Here is a 24250-nt window from a genome sequence, read left to right as displayed (position 1 = left end):
ACGAATATACCACTTTTTGTAAGAAAGCGATTGATGCGCTTAGTCGAAGAGACCGAAGCCCATGTCCTCGTCGGACTCCTCCTTCTCCTCCTCCTTCTCAGCAGCAGGGGCCTCAGCGGCGGCAGCGCCACCAGCAGCGGGGGCGGCAGCACCACCACCACCGCCAGAGGGAACGGAAGCGAGCTTGGTGGTACCCTCAGCGATCAACTGCAGAAGAGGTTTCATTAGTCTGCTGGCCAAGTATTTCAAATGCATCTGTCAAAACGAACCTCGTTGATGTCCTTGCCCTGGAGCTCAGCGATGAGCTTCTCGAGGCGCTCGTTGTCAGCGTCAACACCGACGGAGGACAGAACCTCCTTAATGTCGGAAGCAGAGGGGCTCTCGTTGCCAGCAAGGGCGACGAGGAGGTAGGCTGCGAGGTGCTTCATTTTGAACTATATTGAAAACGAGCGATTAGTATTGACATTCCGAGCTGCCTTCCGGTGCCAGTGACGGCAACACATACCGTTTAATTTGTGTAATGAACAAGAGAATCAATCGATTTAACCGCAAGTTGGGCGGAGACTGAAACGTCGAGTTCGGGGTTGAGTTGATGTCGTGGTTAGAAAGGAAAAAAGCGAAAAGTTCAAGATCACCAAATTAGCGGAAAAGTGCGTTGTGGCTAGTGCCCGTGGCTGGGGCAGACTAAGCGAGTGGTGTGGCGCAACGCTCACGTGACTGGGTCTTTCTACAACATGGTTGACGGTGTCCTTTATCTTTCGTGAACCCGAGACCCAGCCTCGTGTGAATGTCTTGAGGATCACTTGCCAACAGGCGAAATAACCTGGTGGCGTCATAATCCTTTTGCCAGCTCGACATAGCCACGATAAGGACGTGAATAGGCTTATCACCTATCGAACTACTCCGGTGGTGTCCACTGACGGAGTCATGAAGCTGCCTGTTCGCACCGACCACCGACGGTGAAACTGCTTGCATAAATACCTCATCCTCGCCCTCGCTTGATCTAAGGTCGATCAAGAGGTCGGCGACAAAAATGAGTGTAAGTAATCCGATGCCCTAGTCTTTTGAAGTTGCCACTGACCCATGCCCAGTTCCTCGATTCTGTCCTCTCGTCCATCGAGACGGGCAAACCGAAACCGATTCCTACATCCTCTCCCGCGCCATCTCCTTCTATCTCGTCATCAAATTTGAAACCAGAGACTCGCAAATCAACGCCTACGGGTCGTCCTGCCACTGTCGAGCGAAAGAATGGAGTCCCAGCGGGGACAAAACGAAAAGCCGAGGAGCCCCTGCCACGGAACCAGAAGCCTGAGGCAAAGATCCCCTCCAGACCAGCGCCCGGGAAATCAACAAATACCCCAGCGCTCTCCAACCAGCGCCCAACTACCATGACAAAACCAACAAAATCCACAGCTAGCAGTAATGTAGCGACTGCCAGGAAGACGCCGCCGGTCTCATCAAAACCTCCACCAAAAGGTTCCTATGCGGAACTAATGGCAAAGGCAAAAGCTGCGCAACAGAATGCTCCCACCCAGGTGGGGATGTTCAAACATCAATCAGTGCCCAAGGAGAAGCTGAGCAAAATGGAGCGCAAGAAACGGTTGATGGAGGCACAGGCGAAGGAGAAAGACACCAAACAGGCAAAGCGGGGGGGCTCTTCTTCTGCCACATCTGCAGCTGGCAAATTTGGAAATCTAAAGTCTGGCAACAAACAAGAAACTGAAGAGCCAACCTACAAGGGCACTGCAAGGCCGCCGCCTTCCCAGCTAGAATACCGTGGCACTGCCAATCTTCCGAGTCGAAATGGCGATCGCCGGGGTCAGTTCAGGGCAAATAAACGATCACGGGGAGACGAATATCTTGGAACAGATGAAGAAGACGAGGGTGAATACGCGGATGGCTATGACGACTACTACTCAGAATCTTCCGACATGGAGGCGGGTATAGGTGATGTGGAGCAAGAGGAAGCATTGGCGCTGGCTGCAGCCAGACGTGAGGATGAAGCAGACATGCTTGCAGAGGCTGCAGCTAAGAAGGACAAGATGGAACGCCGCAACAAACTCGCTTCGCTGGCGTCTAAGAGGCACTAACTGCAACTCTCTTCGCCCTTCCCGACTACATATTTCAACTTTTTCATTTCTTATCTTATCGGTTATCATTCGACTGTTCAATTTGGAACCGGAGCATCAGCATGGAATACCCGGGGGTGCATTGCAGAAGTGGCTTTGTTTATTACACTTGATATGCCTCTCACCTTCTTGAGTTACTTTATACGTCTTGGTTTATTTCTTGTTAACATATTATTTTCAAGCATCAGCGAGCGTTAAGGTATTGGTAGATGGGGACAACACTGTTCTCCCCGCCAACTTTCTGTTTTGCATTATGGCTGATACGCAGGCGTCATTGTTCATATTACTTAGGTAGATTCGGTGTAGATTCTTATTTTTATAACCATTCTTCGAGAGTCTAGTACCTTAGTTCTCCTTCATTTCTCTGCAACAAAAAATTCCCATTGCTTCGTAGTCTATAAAATCTAGTATAGAGCCCTGATTGCATCAGCCCCACCAGGCGCTGACATCACTGGCTCATCAGCTCTCAATCAACATTCCTCACCTTCACCCTCGCGGGGCTTTATCTTTACACAACAATCTTTCCCACGTCCCACACTTTAACCGTATACTTAGATATTTCGTGATCATGGACAAGGTTCATCATATCTCAGTGCCTTCCAAGGTGCTATTCAAAAGAGCCCGCAAGATCGTCCCTCCAATGCTGGAGAAATTCCACAAGGGTAAGTGATCGCTTGGTCCAGATACACGGTGTGGCCCTCTTAGGATAATATATTAAGAGCGTATAATTGCAGGACAACAGGGTCGAATCGCTGTTATAGGGGGCTCTCTCGAGTATGTTTTCTCTGCTCCATGGCGCAGACAAGCGGATTGAGCTGAACCCAACCAGCTACACAGGTGCACCATACTTCTCTGCCATGGCGTCAGCAAGACTAGGTATTTAAGCTTATGCTTATCCCGACCTTCGATTTTGCTATACTAACTACACACCAGGATGTGATATGGTACGACTGCGCTATCTGGCTCGGTTTGCGCGTGTTAGCTAATGATTTCCACGTAGAGCCATGTTATTTGCGAGAACTCTGCTGCTACCGTAAGCTCCTCTGTCCAAGATTAAACCCTCGAATAGTATTCATACTCAAACTCCAGGTCATCAAATCATATTCCCCAAACCTGATGGTGCACCCGATCTTACCGAGCAGCAACTCAGTTAAAGACCCGAACTCCATCGATGCTCCGAGCTTAGCAAGTCCTATCATCTCAATGCTTTCCAGGCTTCATGCACTTGTTATTGGGCCCGGTCTGGGCCGAGATGGGGTTACGCTCCAGGTAGTCAGGGAAGTAATGAAGGAAGCACGGTCCCGCTCAATACCGTTTATCCTGGATGCGGATGGACTTCTTTTGGTTACAGAGGATCCAGACATTGTGAAGGGATACAAGGAGTGCATTTTGACTCCCAACGTCAACGAGTTCAGCCGCCTAGCCAAGGCTCTTGGGATTGATGTCCCAAGTCTAGCTCAGATCTCTGGCGACGAGGGTGAGGAAGACAAGACGAGCCGGGAAGCAGAGGCGTGCGAAAAGCTCTCGAAGGCCCTTGGTGGCGTCACCATCGTCCAGAAGGGACCGCACGACGTGATCTCGAATGGGGTTACGAGCATTGTCTCCGATATCAGGGGAGGGTTGAAGCGTAGTGGTGGTCAGGGAGACACCCTCACTGGTTCACTGGGGACGCTGATGGGTTGGAGAGCAGCTTACCACAATGCACTATGGGATTCTGGCGAGCAAGAGAGCTCAAAGGAGGCGCAGTCCAAGCAGGAAATCCAAGCGGAGCTGGAATCGGAGAAGAGGATGTCCCCGGCGACAACATTGCTGCTTATTGCATGGGCGGGCAGCGCTATTACGAGAGAATGTTCTCGCCGGGCTTTCAAGGCAAAGGGGAGAAGCATGCAAGCGAGTGATCTCACCGAGGAAGTCCACGACAGTTTCTTGACGCTCATTGGGGAGCCTGAAGGATCCAAGGTGCATCTTTAGGACATAGCTAGTGTGATGGTCTCTCTGTGTCTACTCACAGAGCCTGCCTATAATCTGACAAGAATTAGCATGTCGGCCGATTCGCAGTGATTTCTTCTTTTGTACATTTCCGTCCATTTCCGGGCATTTACGGTTTATGAAGCCATCATACCAGGTTTCTGTAGATATTCGCGCACAAGTCTTGACTTCACCAGCCAGCTGACAGCCCGGGAACAAAAATACTATTCCAGCCAAATAGATTGGTGTCTCTCATGCGAACCAATCTGATGCATCCACATCTGCCATGCCAAAGTCTTCCAAGGTTGGAAGCCCTAGCCGCGGAGACCTCGTTTTGCAGCTCTTGTTATTTGCCAAGTTCCAAACTCTCCGTTGCCCACATTCCGGGGTTCTCGACATCCCCAGACCTCGCCTCTTTTTATGAGGCTGGAATGTCTCACCCCGCAGGACCGGTTCAGTGTCCATGCTCCAAAAAACAAACAACGATTGGTAGTAAGCAGTCTCCATCCTTCGTTCATGATCAGACCACCAATATTTCCGCTGACAGGCAATTCGCTTCGAGAGCGAGGAAATCATCCGCAGGAACTCCTTCACCAAGCTATGTCAATCATCTTGTTTGTATCTACATTGTCGGGCTGGAATACTTCGTTCGCGTGTGGTATCCAAATAACAAATTACCTGCCCATAAACAATTCGCAGAGCAATCCAGGCCGATGTCTAGTCTTGTCGTGACGCAAGATCTCGTATCCAAGCCAGTTCCTCACCCCTGGCACACAGTGGCTTTCTGGTTCAGCCGTTCAGAAGGGCTCGCTCGCGATGCAGTCTGCACTACGCCAGCACATCGAGAAAAACATGTCTCAGCCTCTAGATCCTTCTTTGTCGGTTCCCGGCTTCTCGTGACACGGCGATCCGGCTCATTGGATCGAGCTCCGATCCTGACTTTACCATGGATTGCTTAGGGCTTGCAGACTGGTTGCAATGGGGGTATACGCTGCACCACATATCACATATCCCCTCCATCTAGCCATCTCAGCCCGACGAGAGCCGATTCCAGTTCCAAAAATATATCCGGTCGAGGTATATAAAGGTCTAGGTATTCTGAAAAGAGTCCCTCGTTACCAGAGTCTTCAAGCAAAGCTTCCTCAGCCTTACCTCATTCCAACTCAACCAAGTCCCAATCATAAACAACCATGAAGTCTCTCACTCTCCTCAGCACCCTTCTGCTAGCCACAGCCTCCGTTGTGAGCGCAAACCCTCACCCCAGGCCACCCCCCAAGTGCGGAACCTGCAACCCTATCTCCGGCGAGAATCACTGCGACATCACAACCTCGTGCATCAACACCGGCAGCCGCTTCCACTGCGCATGCCGCGCCGGATACAAAGCGTCGAAGCACAACAACGACATCTCGAAGCAGTTCCGCCTCGCCATGCCGGACTATGAGTTCCTGGTCTTTACGCCAGAGTCTACCGAGTGCAACACGCTGTGCGATAACCCGTATGGTGCCAGTTCCCAGCTTTGTGCTGAGGTGCCGATCTATGATAAGTGTACTGTTTGATTTGGGTATGTGGATGGGTAATGGATGAATTGGTGCTGGAACTGGAACTTGAGTTATCTTCTCGGTGAAATATATAGCACTATAACACTCCTTGATGATATATTTCTCGGTTTTGAGCTGTTGCCCCTCAAATAGGATCTTCAACGAGAATGAACGAATTTCAACTATATATAATACACAAAAACTAAACCCTGATATATATCTTGCTCACTTCACTTATTGAGTGGCCCTCAACTTTAAGAAGGAAGCGCTGATATTACTGTGGGTATGTTTTGAAATTCGCTGGAATTGGGGGCATACTACATCTCACTGGCCAGTTCAGGTATAATAGGTATACCATGAAGTTCTATTATATATCGATCTGACTTGCTGTAGAAGGCAAATGATAACAGATATTCCAGATCATTTCATAGAACAAGAAAAGGAAAATAAACATAAAAATAGCCAACGATACACCGAAACACCGGTCCAATTCGACCCGCCTCATGCACTACTCTTTGAAGACCAATATAAATAATCAAGCTAGCAATAACGTAAAGGCCCAGAAAATTCAGTAGGGTAAATTTCTCATTACATGTCCATATCATCCACATTGTCAAGGAAGACAAGACGCGTTCCGTTGGCGATGACTTGCCAGATCTAAGCGGAATGTCAGCGGGTGGTCCAAAGCAATACCAAGGGGAGATTAGAAAACTTACGTTAGAACTTTGATATTCTTCAATCGTCGTTGAGAGCTGGTCTTCAGTGAAACCCTTGGCCAGGACTCTCTCCCGAATCCTCCTCAGGTTGAGCTCGCCCTCTTCACCGTCTCCAACGGCTGCTGCACCGCTTTCGTGCATGCTGCGAATGAGGTTGTAGATTTTGGACGTTGGGGTCTGGTCAAGGTGGGCCTGGCCGTCATTGGTCAGAGATGCCCTGCTGACCTCGACCAGACGGAGGGCCTCGTCAACGTCTGAAGTCTCGACTTCCTCACTGAACCGAAGTCGGGCAAGAGCTTGGGAGACACGGACAACACCGAGCAAAGTACGAGGGGTAACGTGAGAGAACTGCTTCTTGTTTGCTTCGTCGCGCTTCTGCCGCTTCCTCATCTGCACGTAAGCTCCGACCATGTAGTCCGAGATTCTCGAGGGAACGACCGGTCGGTATGTTCGTGCCTTGGCGATGTACTGACGGACTTCGTGGGGCGAGAAAATGACACCCGAATCTTCGTTTTCGGGGTGCTTGTTGTGCATGTGGACGTAAGTGACGTGGTTGGCCAGCTCCTCGTCTCCTTCCTGGGAGGGAGTGTCAAGAATGAGGAACATCACGTCGAAACGCGAGAGCAAAGCTGCGGGCAGATTGATATTTTCAACGGGGGATACTCGTGGGTTGTATCGGCCGTACAGCGGATTCGCTGCGGCAAGAATAGAGGTACGGGCATTAAGGGTGGTGGTTATTCCTGCCTTGGAAATTGAGATGGTTTGCTGTTCCATGACTTCGTGGATTGCAGTTCGGTCTCCGTCCTCCATCTTGTCGAATTCATCGATACAGCAAATACCGTTATCTGCTAGCACGAGAGCTCCTCCCTCAAGCACCATCTCATCCGTAACAGGGTCACGCATGACTGCGGCTGTGAGACCGACACCACTGCTACCACGACCAGTGGTGTACACGCCTCTCGGTGCGACCTTGGCAATGTACTTTAACAACTGCGATTTGGCAACACCAGGGTCACCCATCAGACATATGTTGATATCTCCACGAATATGCATCCCGTCCCCCATTTCTTTTGTGACACCGCCAATGAGGAGCAAAAGGAGCGCCTTCTTAACGTCCAAATGGCCGTAGATTTCAGGGGCGATTGATCGCGCCAGGTATTCATACATATTGCCAGAGTTCTGGTATTGTTCAATCTTGCGGAGGGTTCGGCTGTCCATACCGATGTCGGTATATGACTTCTTGTGCTGCGTGACATGCTGAGCTTCGAGGTAAGTATCTGTGAGTAACCCTGCGCGGATCGCTCTAAAACCGGTGTACGGGGTTGGAAGGAAGATACCGGCAATATCCACCATATCACCGGGGTTGAGCTGCCGCGTAAGCGATCCGGAGCAGTTAACTGTCATGGTTCGTGGGATGTGACCAACAGGCACTTGGTCCGCCATCTCTTGGATCTTGACTTCCTGGAAAGGAATGAACTTGGACGCCCTAGTAGAGAGGAAGAGTTGACCTTTGGTGTTGTTTTCTTTGCACTCGGGTGACACGCACTCAGTCATCGGAGTGAACTGCTTCGTTGTCACTGGCTGGAATACCTCGTTTCCACAGCGGTCACAAGTATAGGCATTAATCTGGACAGCCGGTTTAACATCTGATACTCGTGTTGTGATACCGCGGACTGTAATGAGGTTACCAAGATGCTCTGCGCGTACATTCCGCACGGCGAGTGCTTTGGAGGCACGTTCGCTGCTGGACCCAGAGGGGGTAGGGGGCTTGAAATTCAGGGTGTATCGGCGAGTCAGTTCCGCGGGGAACATCGAGGGTGGCAATGCGGCGTCCATATCGGCTTCCGCAGCCATTGTCATGGCCTCGTTGCGTTTTTCGCGCTGCGACATGATCACATCGAGAACATCATCTTTGAACCTGTTGGCAGTTCAGCGCCAAGTCTATTACATCTGTAAACATAGCAACTTACGTGATTTCCTTAGTCTCCTTGGGCATTATGGCATCAACCGCCTGAGACATAACCTCAACGTAGCGTTTGGCATTTTTTTGGACGGAATCGCTAAGCTTCAACTGGACTTCTTCGGGGAGCGATCTCTCATACTAATCCAGGACACAGTTAGACATTGTTTTCGTACGATAGGTCGAAAATAGCACCCACAGTAATCAGGTCATCCAGCTCAATCAAAATGTCGGAGCGTTCGCGGTCTGCGACGTCCTGTAGCATCTGCATGTACTTGAGCTTTGGTTCCTTGTTCCGGCGCGCTCCTCTGCTCTGCGCTCCACTCTCATCAGCGTCATCCATAAAGTCGTACTCGTCGCTGGTGCCATCTTCGTCAAGGTTTAGGTCCTGAATAGCTTCCGTCGCTGCTGATGCGGAGGCTGATTCCAAGGTTTTGAAGTGCTTGAGGAAATCCTTGAAGGCGTCAAGCTGCCCATTGTAATCAACAGGGGCAGGGTACTGGTTTAAAGCCATGATGGAGCGACCGCGACAGGAACAGCTGGTTCAATTGTGTGTCCGGAAGCTCTGCAAGAAGAGGGGCTTAGGTGTTGCGGAATTTGTAACTTAAACGAAGGCTGGGCGCCAGACAGATTTCACCAGCAAAGGAGTTGAATTTGCAGCCTGAGGCCCGAAGCACGTCGCGGACGCGAACAACGCGTCGCCGGTATTCATGCCGTTTTTACAAGGCAGCAACGCGATTCCCAAACGAGAAAAGTGGAAACACGTGAAACGGAGCGGAAAAAGTCTCGGTCCGACATCGAGGAACAACTCGGCTCGGCCGGACGTGCACTTGATCTGCGGAGTCCGGGGTCGAAGCCGGCGCTGGCCTTCCTTTTCATGCCCCCAATCCACGTTTCCCTTTCTTCACTGCCTCTTGGTTCTGTATATTCTGCGCTGCCCTTGACCGGCAAGAACCTGCCAGTGTGCGCCTGAGAATGGCGCCCAGAAAGCCCTCCACTACCGCTGAGGTCGCATTGGTCCCTCTAAAGAACTGCCTCGTGAACTTGCCGCCTTCGCTGGTTTCTCTGTTGGTCAACGCGAACACAGTAAGCCCATCTCGCTCTACTTTCCCGCATTTAAGAGTATGAGTAGCATCTGACTGTCTACCAGACTGCACAGAATGTGATTGTCGAGCTACAATTTCGCCCGACCGTTGGGCGCGCCAACAATGGCAGCAATACCCCGCGATCATGTTACCTAGGGTGGACAGGAATGCCGAGCAAACGCAGAATTGCCCCTGTTGTAGGAAGAGATGGCATCAACAACTCATCCTCTACAAGGGAGCAAGATGCTTCTACGGTTGAGTTGGATACCACGTTTGGGAGGGTCCTCGGCTTGAGTGAGGGACAGAGAGTAAGCGTATTTCGCTGTTTGAACAACTCTCGTAGTGCTGATGATGTTTTAGGTCGGCATATTTATTCACCTCGATCCCCCGGTAGCTCATACGATCAATATTGAACCTTTGACACCAGAAGATTGGGAGAGTATGTTTGCAATTCCCTCTTGGCGCCCGCATTCAGTCGCTGATTATATCTCCAGTCATCGAACTTCACGCGACGTTCTTGGAACTCAATCTCTTGTCACAAATCCGCGCTTTGCCAAATCCTACGTACACGTCGCAAGCCGATCATATGCATCCCCTAGCGTTACATCTGTCTCCCACATCTACGGCGAATATAGTCATTACGTCGCTGACTCCTGCTCCGTCGAATACATCTCCATTCGCTAAGATTGCCCCTGATGCCGAGGTTATTGTCGCGCCCAAGACTCGTCCGAAGGCAAATACGCGGGTGTCGCGCGGTGACAACCGGAGTGTCACTGGCAGCAGCAAGAGAAGTGCTGGCGGACGAAGCAGTGGAGGAAGTACCGTACGTGGTAGAAGCACCAAATCCGAGACTAGCCGAGGTGCGCTTTACTTTAGAGGACTTGATCGCCAATGGTCGGATCAGTATTTCGATGAAGAGTCCGAAGAGGATGATAACGAGGGCTTCCGCCTCTGGCTCGACCCTGATGTGCTGGCAACGAATGAACTCCGCGGCGCTACTTGGGCATGTGTCACATTGGTTCAGCCCTCTGGGTTGAAGCCACCACCGGACCCTCAGCAGCAAATGAGTCAAGCGGAACAAAAGGCTAGTGATGCTGGCACCCCTACGACCAAACTTGTGGCCAAGTTGATTCCCTGGGTTGATGCACCGGACACTCAAAATGCCGCCCTTTCTTCAGTCCTTTGCTCCGCAATAGGGACAGAGGGGATGGTAGGTGGCATCATTCGCGTTGAGGCAGCACCTCCGCCATTGCAACGGTCCGCTACCAAATCACTCAAAGTCTATCCGTTCCTAACGGACGTATCAAAGCGGAAGGACGGGTTGAAATTTGGATCCGATACAATCGCCGCAAAGGATGCATTAGCGGAGCGTATCAAGGTTCTCTACGGCAGCACGGGTTCAGGCAAGGGCCTACTCACAGGACCCCTGACTGATGGTATGGTTCTTCCGAAATCCGATAACCAACCAACCGTGTCTGCATTCGATGGGGCTATAATTCGTTTTGATCCTCCCTTGAAGAGCAACTCTGATTCATCAAAGTCAGAGTTTGGGTGGTTGTTAGGTTCTGACGCGAAGCTGCCTCTTGAAATTCAGGCAGAAATACCAAAACCAGCCGAACAGAATGCGTTGAGTCTCGCCATGGAGGACCCAATACCGGCTACTGCACCCCCCATGGTTGGCATCGACCAAGTCATTTCGCAAGCATTAGACAATCTCTCCAAATCCTGCTCTGTTTTGGTAACCGGAGGTCTTGGATCTGGAAAGACTGTCCTGGGACAACTCTTGGCCCATCGTTTACAAAAAGAGTCTCTCTTCAATGTGAAGTACTTCTCCTGCCGTAAACTTGTGACTGACGAGACTCGAATCTCCAATATCAAGGAGACTTTGACCCGTTTATTCATGTCCGCAGCCTGGTGTGCCCGGCTTGGTGGAAAATCCGCTGTGGTTCTTGACGATCTTGACAAGTTGTGCCCAGTGGAAACTGAATTGCAAGTGGGAGGAGACAATGGCCGTAGCCGTCAAAACAGTGAAGTGATTTGCTCCATGGTACACGAGTTCTGCTCTATGAACTCAGGGGTTGTTCTTCTCGCAACAGCGCAGTCCAAGGAGTCGTTGAACAACGTTATTGTGGGAGGTCATGTGGTTCGAGAAGTAATTCACCTCAGGGCCCCGGACAAAGAAGGGCGACGCAAAGTGCTGGAGCACCTCACGAGTCAAGACCGTGGAGCCGCGGGCACCACAGCAGAAGCCGGACCAGCCACCAATGGCCACACGAGAGCCGCTAGTTCATCTACTAATGACTCTTGGTTGGATCCTTCAAATCCGGGAAGCCGTCCAAGCTCGTCTGGTGGCGATGGGTTCATCCTGGCGCGGGATGTCGACTTCCTCGACTTGGCTGGTAAGACCGACGGGTTTATGCCCGGGGACTTGGTCCTGTTGGTTGCCCGCGCACGCAATGAAGCCCTCATTAGATCTGTTACCGAGTCATCGGATGATTCAAAGGCAGTCACGCTCGGGTTAAAAGATTTCGATAGTGCCATCAAGGACTTTACCCCAGCGTCGCTTCGCAATGTGACCCTCACTTCATCCACCACAACTTTCTCCTCCATTGGTGGCCTGCACGAGACTCGCAAGATGCTGCTGGAGACTTTGCAGTACCCCACAAAATATGCTCCTATTTTCGCACAGTGTCCATTGCGGTTGCGGTCCGGTCTACTACTCTACGGGTTTCCTGGATGCGGTAAAACTATGCTGGCAAGTGCTGTGGCAGGCGAGTGCGGTCTCAATTTCATCAGCGTTAAGGGTCCAGAGATCCTCAACAAATACATCGGTGCTAGTGAAAAGAGTGTACGAGATTTGTTCGAACGAGCACAGGCTGCCCGACCATGTATCCTCTTCTTCGATGAGTTTGACAGTATCGCACCCAAACGTGGGCATGACTCTACTGGAGTTACAGATCGAGTGGTCAACCAGCTTCTCACACAAATGGACGGTGCCGAGGGTCTATCGGGAGTCTACGTTCTCGCAGCAACATCGCGGCCGGATTTAATTGATCCTGCGTTGCTCCGTCCAGGTCGTCTGGACAAGTCGCTGCTTTGTGATATGCCTAACCATGCTGACCGGGCTGATATCATCCAAGCCGTTAGCAAGAAGCTTCTAATGAGCGAAGAGGTGGTAACCCGACTAGATGAGGTAGCAGAGCGCACAGCAGGATTCTCCGGTGCTGATTTACAGGCGGTAGTTTATAACGCTCATCTCGAAGCGGTGCATGATGCTCTAGGAGACCGAACAGGTGACAAGCCGGCCGCGAAAACCGCAAAGACCTCCGCTCCCAGCACAAGCAGTCGTTCGTTTATCCAATTCCTGTACTCCGATTTGGAACAGCGGGCTGGGTCTGCGGCAATGCCGGCACCAGCAGTGGTGGCATCCAAGCTTGATGCGCTGAAAAACGCACGACGCCGTCAAAGGCAACTAGAGCAAGGGGGCGCCAACCCAGCCCCAACCAACGCAACGAGCAACCCCAACGAGAAAGGCTCGGATGAGATTCGTGAAGAGATTATAGTTCGATGGGAACACATGGAGCGGTCCTTGAATACGACGCGCAGTTCGCTCAGTTCAGCTGAGCGCAGGCGCCTACTTGCGATCTACCGGGAGTTTGTCGAGGGCCGCGACGGCGAGATGCCGAACGGAGAAGGGGGACGAGAAGTCGGAGGACGAACGAGTCTGATGTAGAATAAGATAGAGATAGATGACAGCATTGATTGTACATTATTGATTAGTATTCACATATTGTGCACTGTGCGGTTGGCTGTGTACTCCACGGCTGGTTCCACTGCGGTAGAGATTGTACGGTCGGAATACCGAGCGGGGTTTGGAGTGTCGTCATGGGTCAGATTATGCTTGATTGCGGTGAATTTATATACTTCGTGAATATAAATGAAATCAGAGGATGATTTAGTCGTGTCCTGATCAACTTTGAAAGTCCATGTCGCCAAGTCTTTTGACTGGGGGACGATCACTTATGCACACCGCGCAGGCTGTCAGTGAGAGACAACAACTGGACAATCCGGGGTCCAGTCAGGTGACTGCATGCCGAGGGCCGAGTGGCCATGACAGACACTGGTTATAACCGGAGCTCTTATTAGAAGCAAGCCAGCCTGCTGGTGAGTTCCTGGCGGTTCCTCTTCCATACATCTTTCTTTTCATTTCGGCCTCTCTTTGTCGCATTCCTTCCCCGCCCCCGCATTCTTGAAATCTCTCTCAACTCCCACTCCTCCTATCCTTCACCCCCCCCCACAATGCCGGTCTCCTCACAATATCCTTCGGTTGAGATCCCGAATATTGATTTGTGGGCATTCCTTCTCGAGCGGAAAGATAAGCTCTTCCCCGATGATAAAGGTGGGACTTCCCAATATCTTCGCCACTATATTGTTTAGCTAACCGTTGTCAGTGATCTATACCGATGCCGATACTCGACGGTCATACACCTACAAAGATGTCAAGCAATCCGCGATCGCATTTGGCCAGGGCCTGAAGTCCATCTATGATTGGCGCAAAGGCGATGTCCTCGCTCTATACACCCCCAACAGCATCGATACCCCAGTCGTCATGTACGGCGCGCTCTGGGCAGGCGGCGTTGTTTCTCCCTCCAACCCAGCTTACACCGTGGAAGAACTTGCATTTCAATTGAGAGACTCCGGCGCAAAGGCCGTTGTCACCCAATTACCAGTCCTGCCTGTCGCGCGAGCAGCCGCAAAGCAGGTCGGCATCCCAGACGACCACATTATCCTGATTGGAGACCAGCGTGACCCCGAGGCCAAGGCCAAGCACTTCACCTCCGTCCGCAACATTTCCGGCGCTACTCGCTTCCGACGCAGCAAGATCAACCCGGAGAAGGACCTCTCTTTCCTTGTTTATTCTTCGGGAACAACTGGTGTCCCCAAGGGTGTTATGCTGTCTCATCGCAACATCGTTGCCAACAGCCTTCAGCTGGCTTCAGGCGAAGCGGGTAATATCAAGTGGAATGGTGGCGCGGACGATAAGGGTGACCGTGTACTTGCCTTTCTTCCATTCTTCCATATTTACGGTACGTCCCCTGATCCCTCTTTCCATTAGCCCTAAGCTAATACCATCGCATAGGCTTAACATGTCTCGTCCACCAAACTCTCTACCAGGGCTACGAGCTAGTCGTCATGGCTAAGTTTGATCTGGAGAAATGGTGCCAGCACGTCCAGGACTACAAGATCACATTCAGCTACGTAGTCCCTCCCGTCGTCCTCCTCCTAGGCAAACACCCCATCGTTGAGAAGTACGATCTCTCTACCATCCGCATGATGAACTCCGGCGCAGCCCCTCTCACTCAAGAACTCGTCGAAGCCGTCTACAGCCGCCTCGGCGTCGGCATCAAGCAGGGTTACGGGCTCAGCGAAACCAGTCCCACCACGCACACGCAACCCTGGTCTGAGTGGCGCTCCTCCGTCGGCTCCGTCGGAAAACTCCTCCCCAACATGGAGGCCAGGTACATGACCATGCCCGAAGACGGCTCTAACCCTGCTGAAGTCGCTACCGGCGAAGTTGGAGAACTCTACCTGCGTGGCCCTAACATCTTCCTCGGATACCACAACAACCCGGCTGCGACGGCAGACTCGATCTCCCCCGATGGCTGGTTCCGCACCGGTGATGTCGGCTACCAGGATCCCAAGGGCAACTTCTACATCACGGATCGTGTCAAGGAACTCATTAAGTACAAGGGATTCCAGGTCGCCCCTGCTGAGCTGGAGGGTATCCTCGTTGACAATGCCTCTGTTGATGACGTTGCCGTCATTGGTGTTGAGAGCGCCGAGCACGGCACCGAGGTGCCCGTTGCATACGTTGTGCGGAGCGGCAAGAGCAAGGAATCTGGTGTTTCGGACGCAGATGAGGGTGCGAATATTGTGAAATGGCTAGAGGGCAAGGTTGCGCATCACAAGCGTCTGCGTGGTGGTGTGCGATTTGTTGAGGAGATTCCGAAGAGTGCGTCCGGGAAGATTCTACGGAGGATGTTGAAGAAGCGCGCGCAGGAAGAGACGGTCGCGCCGAAGGCTAAGCTATGATTGATGAAGATAGATTGGATATTAGATATAAGTTGTGGGTGTACTGATATTCTGCTCGTATATAAATATATATAATGACGTATACATCGTATAAGCGCCTGGACAGGAATGTTTATTGAATACTGAACGATAGGTTCGAATAGATGTCATTCAATATTCGCCGTTTATGACTTCATTTAAAGGGAGTGTCTAAATTCACCGACGTCTAAGCATCGAGCTCAAACCGCTGAACTATCGCACCCACATCTTCCCCTTCGACAGTATCGACACCCTCACGTACAACCCTCTCCACTGCATCTCCGATATTTTCCTCACCCCCCAGCAAGTCATACCACCCCTTACTTCCTTGCCGGGCCAACAAGGCATCCGCCACCCTTGCGACATCCTCTCGCGGGACCTTCCCCTGTGATCCGATCTTCCCTAAATTCACATTCCCGGTCGCCGGCTCATCGCTCAACGTCCCGGGCCGCAAACAAATCGCATCTAGCACATTCGCCTTCCCGCTCGCTACCTGTTTGGCCCGCACAGCCGCATGTGCAGTTAGGAACTCGTCCGCTTCGAGCTTAGCCTTCGCATAGGTGGGGAGGACATTGTTGAAGGTATTTTGCGAAGATGCCCAGTCTGCGTCAGAGAACCACGATGGCTTGTTGCGGCGCGATCCGATCCAGGATACGAGCAGGAATTTCGACACGCGCGGGTGCGCGAACGACGCTGAGATGAAGGCCTTTGCGGCAGTTTCGTCGACTGCGATGGTGCGGGTGGGGCCTCCTTTCCCGCCGGCGCCTAGATGTGATCATTGTCAGTATCGAGAATAGAGGATTGACAGCATTATTGACTTTGTTTAATTGCGATGTTGTGTTTTGTTTTGCTTTTGTTTTAGATGTGTGGTAAAGTTTAACGAAGGGGTGTGGGGGAACTAACCGGCTGACCAAACTACGTAATCGGGGTTTGTTTCGTTGAGGATCTTAGCTGCGTCCGCTTGGGTTTGGACCTCGTCGAGGCTTGAGACTAAGACATTGAGTTTGCCTTTGGCCTTCTCCGAGTTTGCGAGCGCGAGGATCTCAGACTCGTGGGCAGGGTTGCGGATGACGCTGGTGACGTTCCAGGCCCGGGCGAGGAGGAGGGGGGTGAGGTGTAGGGCGATTTTGCCGTGGCCGCCAAGGAGTAGGACCTGCATTTTGGTTCTGGAATGAGCTGTAAGACTTGTAGGTTATTCTTGGGTAGATTAGTTGAGTTCTGGTCTTGGGTAAGTGAGCGCGACAGCGCGAAGTTCTGAGGTTGCAGCTGTTGCGTGATGCGGGGTGAAAGCGATTAATAATACAGCTCGACGTCATTCAATGAGGTTCAAGCTACCTCTTCCAATGATTGCAACGATACAGTCGCATCACCCTCTGCATTTGGATTCCAGGCTTCATTGTGTTGGGCGTGTCCTGTTGATGCCCGAAGTGAGATCGAGGAAGAGGCAAGTTCGGGCCGATCGAGCGAAGTGGCCCCGACCACAAGACCAACGGTTCTTCGACCTTCTAGCGCCTGTTTAGAAGAATCTGAAGCCATCGTCGATTCAGTCCCAATGCCGAATTCAACGGTGAGGCACTGAGGCCAGCCTCGACGGGGCGCCGTTGGTTGGATCCCGGCAGTGGGAAGGTGAAACGCCGGCTGTGTTCAGTTGAGGATCGGAAGTTGAGGGAGAACGGCTGTTTGGCTTGCCGCTCTCCGAATGGAAGATGAAGGGGGTCTGCTCCGCCACCATGGGTTTAGATCCGATTCAGATCGAGTTCTGCATATTACAGGACGCTGGTTCTGATGATCAGACTGGTCGTCCAAAAGATTGATGAACGGCGGATCTGGCTCCGTGATTCAGGATTCTTCATTCCCAATCTTTAGGCCTGGCCCTGCATCACATTACCTTGTCCCTTGGTCTGATTGTGATACAATTAGGAGTCGTTCTCCTCTTGGGAAGGGTCCCCGGCTTTAGCCCAATACAGCCTAGTCAGGGGCACAACCGTGTTTATGAACTGCGTTCTCGTATTACGCGCTGCCTGTAATACCCACATTACCACGCGCTGCGGCGCCTCAAAGAGTCAGAGCCCAACGGCTGTCAACAAATCTTAGAAATTAAACCGCCTTCCCGGAAACCCGGCCTGGGGCTTTTACCATAAGAAGCTTGGATTAGAGGAAGACGCGGGGCCGCACGGTCATTTCCTGAAAACTCTGTTGAGACTTGAGAGATCCTGATCGGACCCGACAAATTGGCGGGATGCAGTAAGACGCGTTGCAGCCATGCGATGCACATTGCACAGTACGACCGTGCCGCCATTCCATCTCTCGGGTTCTGCACTGTGGCATTGTGTGTATGCAGCCTCTGTCCAATGAAGTGATTGCTCAATTCTGAGGACGGGAGGCGTAAAAGTGGACGTAACGAATAGATAGCATGCACTGGAAGTTGAAACACTGGGAGTTGACCAGATAGATCACATACAAGGCTCAGCTGATGCGCCTCGCAAAAGGTCCGCATGCAGTACTCCAGTGAGGAGTCAACGGGGAAGACTGACTCGACTGAGTCTGACTGTCTGAGGAGCCGGGACTCAGGATTGTCGACCTGAAAACTCGACGGATATGCAGGACTATCGAGGGCTGAGATTACATTGGCCCACTTGGGCAGTGAAAACGAGACACAAGCAGTGTGAATTGTGATTGATGTATTGATGAGATCATTGCGTTGTTCCAGGTCACCGAACAACTGAACATCCCTCCAAGGCTACGGAGGACACCCCGAGACTTTCCCAGTTCGTGCGCCTGCCCTGTGTTGCTTTGTGTTGGGAATTGATCGAGGAAGTTCTGGTCCGCCGGGTGGTCCTGGTTAGTTCCGACGCTCTGAATAACCGAAATGATTCCGGTATTTGCGCGAGGCTGATTGGCGGAGACTGCTAGTGGGGTCTGCAAGGGTCGCGAGCACCCCTGTCCATGGTACGGTACGGTAACCACTGTATTCATCCATGGATCCGTACATCTTGTTTACACACAGTAAGGGTTGCCCAGAGCTTGGACAGGAGTTCTCTGAGTGCTGCGAACTGGAGAGTCAAGTCGATCCAAGGAGTTCCCAAGGGACTTAATATTGTCGCATCATCAGCAGGATCAGACAGCGAATCGAGCGGTGATTCAGCGAGTGTCGGGGCCAGAGAGGAAATACGCCCTGTTTGTGGACACAAAGTAAATGTGCGTATGTCGATCGACTCCGCGACCCAAAAAACCAGCCGGAGCTGACAAGAGTCTGGACTTTTGTTATTTTGATTTTGATTATTATGATTATTATTTTATTATTTTTCTTATTTCCTCCACTTCGCGAGAACGCCGGAGTTTGCATGCAAAATAAAAATTAATCGTCGATCGAGATCCTTCCCTCTCCTCACTCTGTCTTTTAGTTTCTTTTTCTTAGCTCATTGCTCTGTCATTCATTTCTCTCTCCCCTTCCTCCATCTCTCAACTATCCATCTCAACTCAACTTGGTCTTTCCTCTCTGCATCCGCACTGGCCCCCAGCTGTGCCACTGCCGTTCATTCCTTGTCGAATCGCCATAGCTACTGTCGTCGCCGCTGCAGCCACATTCCGGCTGTGTCTTGCCCACCAACCCCCTCCATCAATTCATCCAGCTGGAGCTGCTCGATCGATTTTATCACCCAATTAAGACCCCTTGAGTTCGACTTGAAGGAAGAGTTGTTTGCTATACATATCGCCCCCCCCCGGTACTTTGATCGTCCCACACGTCGCATCCACTGCACAACAGATTGGCCACGGACCGGTTCCGCAGTCTGCACAGGGGATGATCTGACGCTCGCATTCGCTGTCAATTCTTGAGCTCTCCTTTTCGTGTCTCCTCGGATCTTTTATCTACTATACACGTTGCCCTGCTCTGCACAGATTGTGTGCTTTTATTGTGTCATCTTCGATCTTCGCCCAGTAGGTCCCCCCTATGTCGCATCGACATTGCAATATCGCCTGAGCGGTTTATTCTGACTCCTAAGACTGGATTGAGCGCGTCGTCGAGATCTGTTTCTATTTTTTTTTTCGCGGTAACAGTCCCTGGTGGAAAAATTGGCGTCCGTCATCATGAATCGTTTCCGCAAGTCGAAGAAAGAGCAGAAGGAGAAGCAGAAGAAGGAGAAGATCAAGGATGAGATTGTGATCACTGAAACCAGTGTTCCTCCCACTCCTCCCCCTGCCACCACTTTTGGGGGGATGCTGAAGAAAGGCAAAAAAGAAGAACCCGAGCCAAAGCCCGACCTCGATCTTTCGAGTGCGTTGCCGTCTACAGATGATTTCCGCACTAGTTTGCTCATGCCCAAGTTGTCTGCGCGGTTTAGCATGTTGAGAGAACAAGACGATCCTGAATCCATGATTGGAAAGGCTAGCGACGACAGTGTACTGTTTCCTAAACGCGCCTCACGGTTGAATCTTTTCGGCCATAACCCCACGCTACTTCCCGATATTGATGAAGTCTCCACTCACAGCCGGCCGTCGTTTAGCATGGGCCGAGGTTCATACGCATCGGGAAGCGACGGGTATACTGGCGATGATGATGCGCAATCACAAAAAGGGAGCATAATGAGCCGCGGCCGTCGTACGGAGGGAAACAATTTGTTCGGAGGACGACAAAAGGTATATAAGATTGCTCCCTCCGGAACTGGCCGTTCTGGCCGGGCCGTTTATGAACACGATATTGGTCACTCGACCTTTCGACCAAAGCTCAGTGAAACGGAGAGAGAAGAGGTCTACTCTCCACACGAGTCGGAAGATGCGCACTCTAGCGTGTCCTCTTTCAACCGAACCACATATTCATCCACTGCGTCTGGGCCAACGCTTGGTGGCCGTACATCGACCGCTGCGACATCTGTGGATGAGCAGAACATGGCAACGTCACCTGCCCAGACACATTATAGTAGTTCAGAGTCGGTCGCCTTGCCAAAGCCAACGGGCCCGGGGATGGCTTCAGAGCGCGGATCTGCCAGGACACGACGTCTTTACGGCCAAGCATTGGAGCAGTCGGTTCACAGCCAACAAGCGTCAGCTCTACATCGACTAGAAAGCTTGAACCGCCAGCGTGCAGGCACTCCAGAAATTCCAGCACTCAACCGAAGCTATTCTCGGAGCGCCACCAACCTGCGCAATGGGTTACAGAAACTGGCCATTGCTGAGCCCTCACCAGCTGCATCTCGTCCCACTAGTCCTCCGTCGTCTGCTACTTCGCCGACACGTCAGCTCGCTGAGCCTGAACTAAGGCCTCCTGGTCACTCGCAGCTTCCCCTAAGCCCTCCAGTTAGCGAAAACGAAGAGGTGACTTTTATGGCCGCTTTGCAGCCAGGAGACCGTGGGAAAGCCACTGCTATGGGTATGTTTAATAAACCGCGCACTGCCTACGATGAAAACCAGTTCTCTCGCCGCCAGCTTCAGATGTTCCAGGGAAGGAATACGCCCCCTCCTCGGCAACAATCTCCAGCACCGGTACCTGCGTCTGCACCTCCCCAAGATGTCAGCGCTCGCTCCCTGGGATTCTCGAACGCAAGTCACCGATCACGACCTGGTTCTGCAGCGTCCTCTCACTACAGCGAGGCACAACGTCCTGGTAGTCGGTCTACCGGAAAGAGCATAAATGCATCCCCTGCCAGGCCCGGGCACATCGGCACATTCTTCGACAACTCAAGCCCAAGCGAAACTGAGGACGAAGGATATTATCCATCTCGGGATGATTACTCTATGCACAACGATCACCCCGCATTTCGTTCCAGGACTCCTTCCAAGCCTTCAACCCCAACCGGTGACGAGAATAACTGCCCCCTTCCAGAAGTGCGATACTCGGACCTGGGTGATCTAAAGCCTATCGCAGAGCACACTGAACACACTCCTGAACAGACCAGTGACACTCCTGAGAAACCTGACTCTCCCACACTACCCGCGGGACTGGGCCTCAGTGGTCTTGTGCGTACGCACCTTCGCCATGACAGTGACAAGTCTTCTATTTTGCCGCCACCCTCCCCTCGATTCCCACCCCCTACAGACGACGATGATACTCCCAGAGAATCCACCATTGAACTTCCTCAACCCGACCTAGCATCTCATCCTCCCACCATTGCTCCACCACCGCCCCCAATCCCCGATTGGCGGGATGAGCTTGCGGCCCAGCACCGGCGCCAGGGAAGCACAGAGACGCAGAAAGAGCGAGAAGAGTTTGAAAATGAGCTTGCCGAGCGGCGGCGAAGGGTGCAGGAAAAGCTTCGGGACTTTGCGGATGAAAGTCGCGCGGCGAGCCCTGTTTCTGGCCGCCAGACCCCTGATTTTGGTCCCAAACCTGGGAATGCATTTGCGCTTCTTAAGAACAAGCCCAGCAAGCACCATCTCTTTGGTCGAGGCGAACCTCGCGGTATGAAAGGCCTTCCTTTCGGCGGCAATGCGTCTACACCTGCCCTGGTCTCAGAAGACCCCTGGGCTGAGGAGGATAGGGTATCGTTCCCCGGACTGGGCAACATTGGAAAGCATGGAAACTCTAGCGCCCCTCAGGTGGCGGAACAGCCACGGTCCATGCGGTCGAGAATAGCTAGTTTCGGGCGCCGCAGCAATGATGATTCTCGTGAATCAAGCCGCAGCCGTGGCGCATCCCCTCACACGAGCTTCCGCGCTCGTAGAGATAGGTCGAACTCAAATACTTCTAGTCGTTCTAAGAGTCGCTCGCGCCGTGACCGCGACAATCTTACGACACTGGAGGAAGATGAGACTGCTTCCGACAACAGTTTCTCATCTGGTAATGGACGACGTGGTGTTATTTCTGTTGCGTCATCCGCTCGCCCCTCCATTGAGGCGCACGATCGCTTCGCGTATGACCGGTCATCGTCTGCAGCATCTGGTATATATCGCCCCGACAGCCGGTCAGCAACGCCAATTCACGATCGACCTTTCGCTGTCCCTGCCGCCAACTCACCCAGTATTGGAGCCCCTCGACCGTCGCCCGCTGCACCACCTTTCTCTGCCAACGCAACACCACCATTGTACGACATTGCCGGTGATTCTGCAGCAACAGCCGCGGCTATCCAGCAAGCACAGTCTCTGCCCCAACGTGCTACAGGGCACACCGCCCTCCAGAAGCGTTCCATCGACAAAACCAAAATCTCCGAGCCCACTTTCATCTCTTGCACATCAAACGTCCCCACCGTCGGTCTTCCTCCCGGCGCAAGCCTAAGTAACGGCATGGAGATCCCGCCTCTCCCTCCGATGAATCCTCGCCGTCGCCGACAGACAACCACCCAAACCATTCTCGGAGCCTTCAAGCACGACTCGCACGACTCCAACCCCATGCCCGTCCCGCAACCTGACCAAGGGCCCCCAGAAGAGCACAGCACATTCGAGGACGACGGCCGGTCTCGGTCTCGGTCTCGCCCGCGCAACCGCCTACGCAAAATCTCAAGTGAGGGTGGCGACATGAATTCCGCGGTCAGCGTACGACAGACGATGTCGGCCAGCGCATCGCCCGCCCCTACACCACACCAGCCCCGAATCCCTATGGACGGAGGCATGTTCTGATTTGATCATAGTCGATCTTTAGCAAATTTTTCCTTCCAATTTTTGTTTGATGTAACTAAGATACCTTGTCTGTTATTGGTCTGATGAAAGATACCATTGTGTTTTGAGCGGTGGTTACTATACTAGTCTTGGCTATTTCCTTTTTATACTGATAATGAATAACTATCATAATTCAGTCTGGCTGAATCGTAGGATCATCTTTAATAAAAAGGATCTGAAAAATGTCCATTCGAGCTGGAACACTCACCTGTGTTTAAACCAGGGATTTCCTGGGTTTACATAGTAATACACAACATGTCTGGTACATCATATGGGAGCCGTAATAAAGGGGAGAACTACACTTCGTTTCATTTCAGTGTTGTTGATAAATCACCTTTTTGGTATCCCAGCGGTTTTTGGTATTGTAGACAACGCGTCGCGAAACCTTGAAGTCAGTCGCAATTTTCGTAGGGGATTTCCCAGCGGCCAGGGAACTTAGGATAGCTGCGCGGGTAGTGGATGAAATCTCTCCATTAGGCCTTCTATTTCCGCTTATTTCTACACCGAAAGACCTCATATTGGTGGAGTTGTGGGCTCTAAAGTCCGACAAGGAGCGGGAAGTAAGTGTGCACAAACTTTTGACCCGCATTGGTAGTTTTCTCTTGAAGACTGCAAACCCCAGGCAAACACGGTTGTTGATATAATGGTGTTTGCTAGAGAGTATAATCTTATAAATAGAAGTGCATAGCTTAATAATACTTATTAATTAATCTTCCTGATAGTTAATGGTATCTTAAGATCTATCTATAGGTATTTGCTTGTGAACATAGGTGATCCAAGTCACGTGGAACAGAAGCCCTATATAAAGAATCTTGAAAGATATCAAGTTTGTACTTTAGCTATACCCTGAAATCTAGCACTGTGACTATTTAGGTCTTTAATTATCGCTAGTTATAAATCTATATAGAAATCCATCCCTTCTCTCACTCTAGAACAAAGCAGGTCTGTGGGAGTCACAAAGAAAAGTATACAACTGTATTCAGACCTTCATCGCCGCAGCGACAACAGTGCACGCAACAACATGAAGCTAGAATATTTTCTTTCCTTTCTCTTCTTTTCCTTTTCTCTTTATCCCCTCTTTTCAACACAACACTTACAAAAGTCATTCCTTTCCACCCACCCCACTACCTTTTATCAAATCCAAACCAAAGGA

The 24250-nt window shown here is 51.6% G+C and overlaps 9 protein-coding genes across 9 annotated transcripts; 6 read left to right on the top strand and 3 right to left on the bottom strand.

Annotated features, from left to right (window-relative positions):
* Positions 1-39: 39 nt before the first annotated feature.
* Positions 40-428, bottom strand: aspf8 (ribosomal protein P2; the record flags this gene model as incomplete). Its single annotated transcript, XM_041693891.1, has 2 exons — positions 40-207; positions 270-428. 2 exons carry the CDS (start codon positions 426-428, stop codon positions 40-42), a joined length of 327 nt encoding a protein of 108 aa, XP_041550407.1.
* Positions 429-1033: 605 nt separating this feature from the next.
* Positions 1034-2090, top strand: APUU_11040A (uncharacterized protein; the record flags this gene model as incomplete). The annotated part of the gene is made up of 2 exons (XM_041693880.1): positions 1034-1039; positions 1092-2090. 2 exons carry the CDS (start codon positions 1034-1036, stop codon positions 2088-2090), a joined length of 1005 nt encoding a protein of 334 aa, XP_041550406.1.
* Positions 2091-2697: 607 nt separating this feature from the next.
* Positions 2698-4100, top strand: APUU_11039A (ATP-dependent (S)-NAD(P)H-hydrate dehydratase; the record flags this gene model as incomplete). The annotated part of the gene is made up of 6 exons (XM_041693868.1): positions 2698-2791; positions 2864-2903; positions 2959-3005; positions 3063-3073; positions 3130-3162; positions 3219-4100. 6 exons carry the CDS (start codon positions 2698-2700, stop codon positions 4098-4100), a joined length of 1107 nt encoding a protein of 368 aa, XP_041550405.1.
* A 1187-nt stretch (positions 4101-5287) lies between these two features.
* APUU_11038A (putative adhesin) lies at positions 5288-5653 on the top strand (the record flags this gene model as incomplete). Its single annotated transcript, XM_041693857.1, has 1 exon — positions 5288-5653. The coding sequence occupies one exon, from the start codon at positions 5288-5290 to the stop codon at positions 5651-5653; it is 366 nt and encodes a 121-aa protein (XP_041550404.1).
* A 570-nt stretch (positions 5654-6223) lies between these two features.
* MCM7 (DNA replication licensing factor MCM7) lies at positions 6224-8825 on the bottom strand (the record flags this gene model as incomplete). Its single annotated transcript, XM_041693846.1, has 4 exons — positions 6224-6292; positions 6352-8269; positions 8322-8452; positions 8511-8825. The coding sequence occupies 4 exons, from the start codon at positions 8823-8825 to the stop codon at positions 6224-6226; spliced, it is 2433 nt and encodes an 810-aa protein (XP_041550403.1).
* A 461-nt stretch (positions 8826-9286) lies between these two features.
* On the top strand, positions 9287-13129 carry pex1 (AAA family ATPase peroxin 1; the record flags this gene model as incomplete). The annotated part of the gene is made up of 4 exons (XM_041693835.1): positions 9287-9397; positions 9462-9704; positions 9757-9835; positions 9891-13129. The coding sequence occupies 4 exons, from the start codon at positions 9287-9289 to the stop codon at positions 13127-13129; spliced, it is 3672 nt and encodes a 1223-aa protein (XP_041550402.1).
* A 566-nt stretch (positions 13130-13695) lies between these two features.
* Positions 13696-15489, top strand: APUU_11035A (acyl--CoA ligase; the record flags this gene model as incomplete). The annotated part of the gene is made up of 3 exons (XM_041693824.1): positions 13696-13795; positions 13848-14483; positions 14537-15489. The coding sequence occupies 3 exons, from the start codon at positions 13696-13698 to the stop codon at positions 15487-15489; spliced, it is 1689 nt and encodes a 562-aa protein (XP_041550401.1).
* Positions 15490-15694: 205 nt separating this feature from the next.
* APUU_11034S (uncharacterized protein) lies at positions 15695-16666 on the bottom strand (the record flags this gene model as incomplete). Its single annotated transcript, XM_041693813.1, has 2 exons — positions 15695-16272; positions 16411-16666. 2 exons carry the CDS (start codon positions 16664-16666, stop codon positions 15695-15697), a joined length of 834 nt encoding a protein of 277 aa, XP_041550400.1.
* Positions 16667-19596: 2930 nt separating this feature from the next.
* APUU_11033A (uncharacterized protein) lies at positions 19597-23058 on the top strand (the record flags this gene model as incomplete). The annotated part of the gene is made up of 1 exon (XM_041693802.1): positions 19597-23058. One exon carries the CDS (start codon positions 19597-19599, stop codon positions 23056-23058), a length of 3462 nt encoding a protein of 1153 aa, XP_041550399.1.
* Positions 23059-24250: the final 1192 nt, after the last annotated feature.

Source organism: Aspergillus puulaauensis, chromosome 1 (assembly GCF_016861865.1).
Source record: "Aspergillus puulaauensis MK2 DNA, chromosome 1, nearly complete sequence".
In the NCBI taxonomy this organism is placed as follows: domain Eukaryota; kingdom Fungi; phylum Ascomycota; class Eurotiomycetes; order Eurotiales; family Aspergillaceae; genus Aspergillus; species Aspergillus puulaauensis.
Note: the sequence above shows the minus strand (reverse complement) of the source record. Positions and strands in the feature narration are given on the sequence as shown.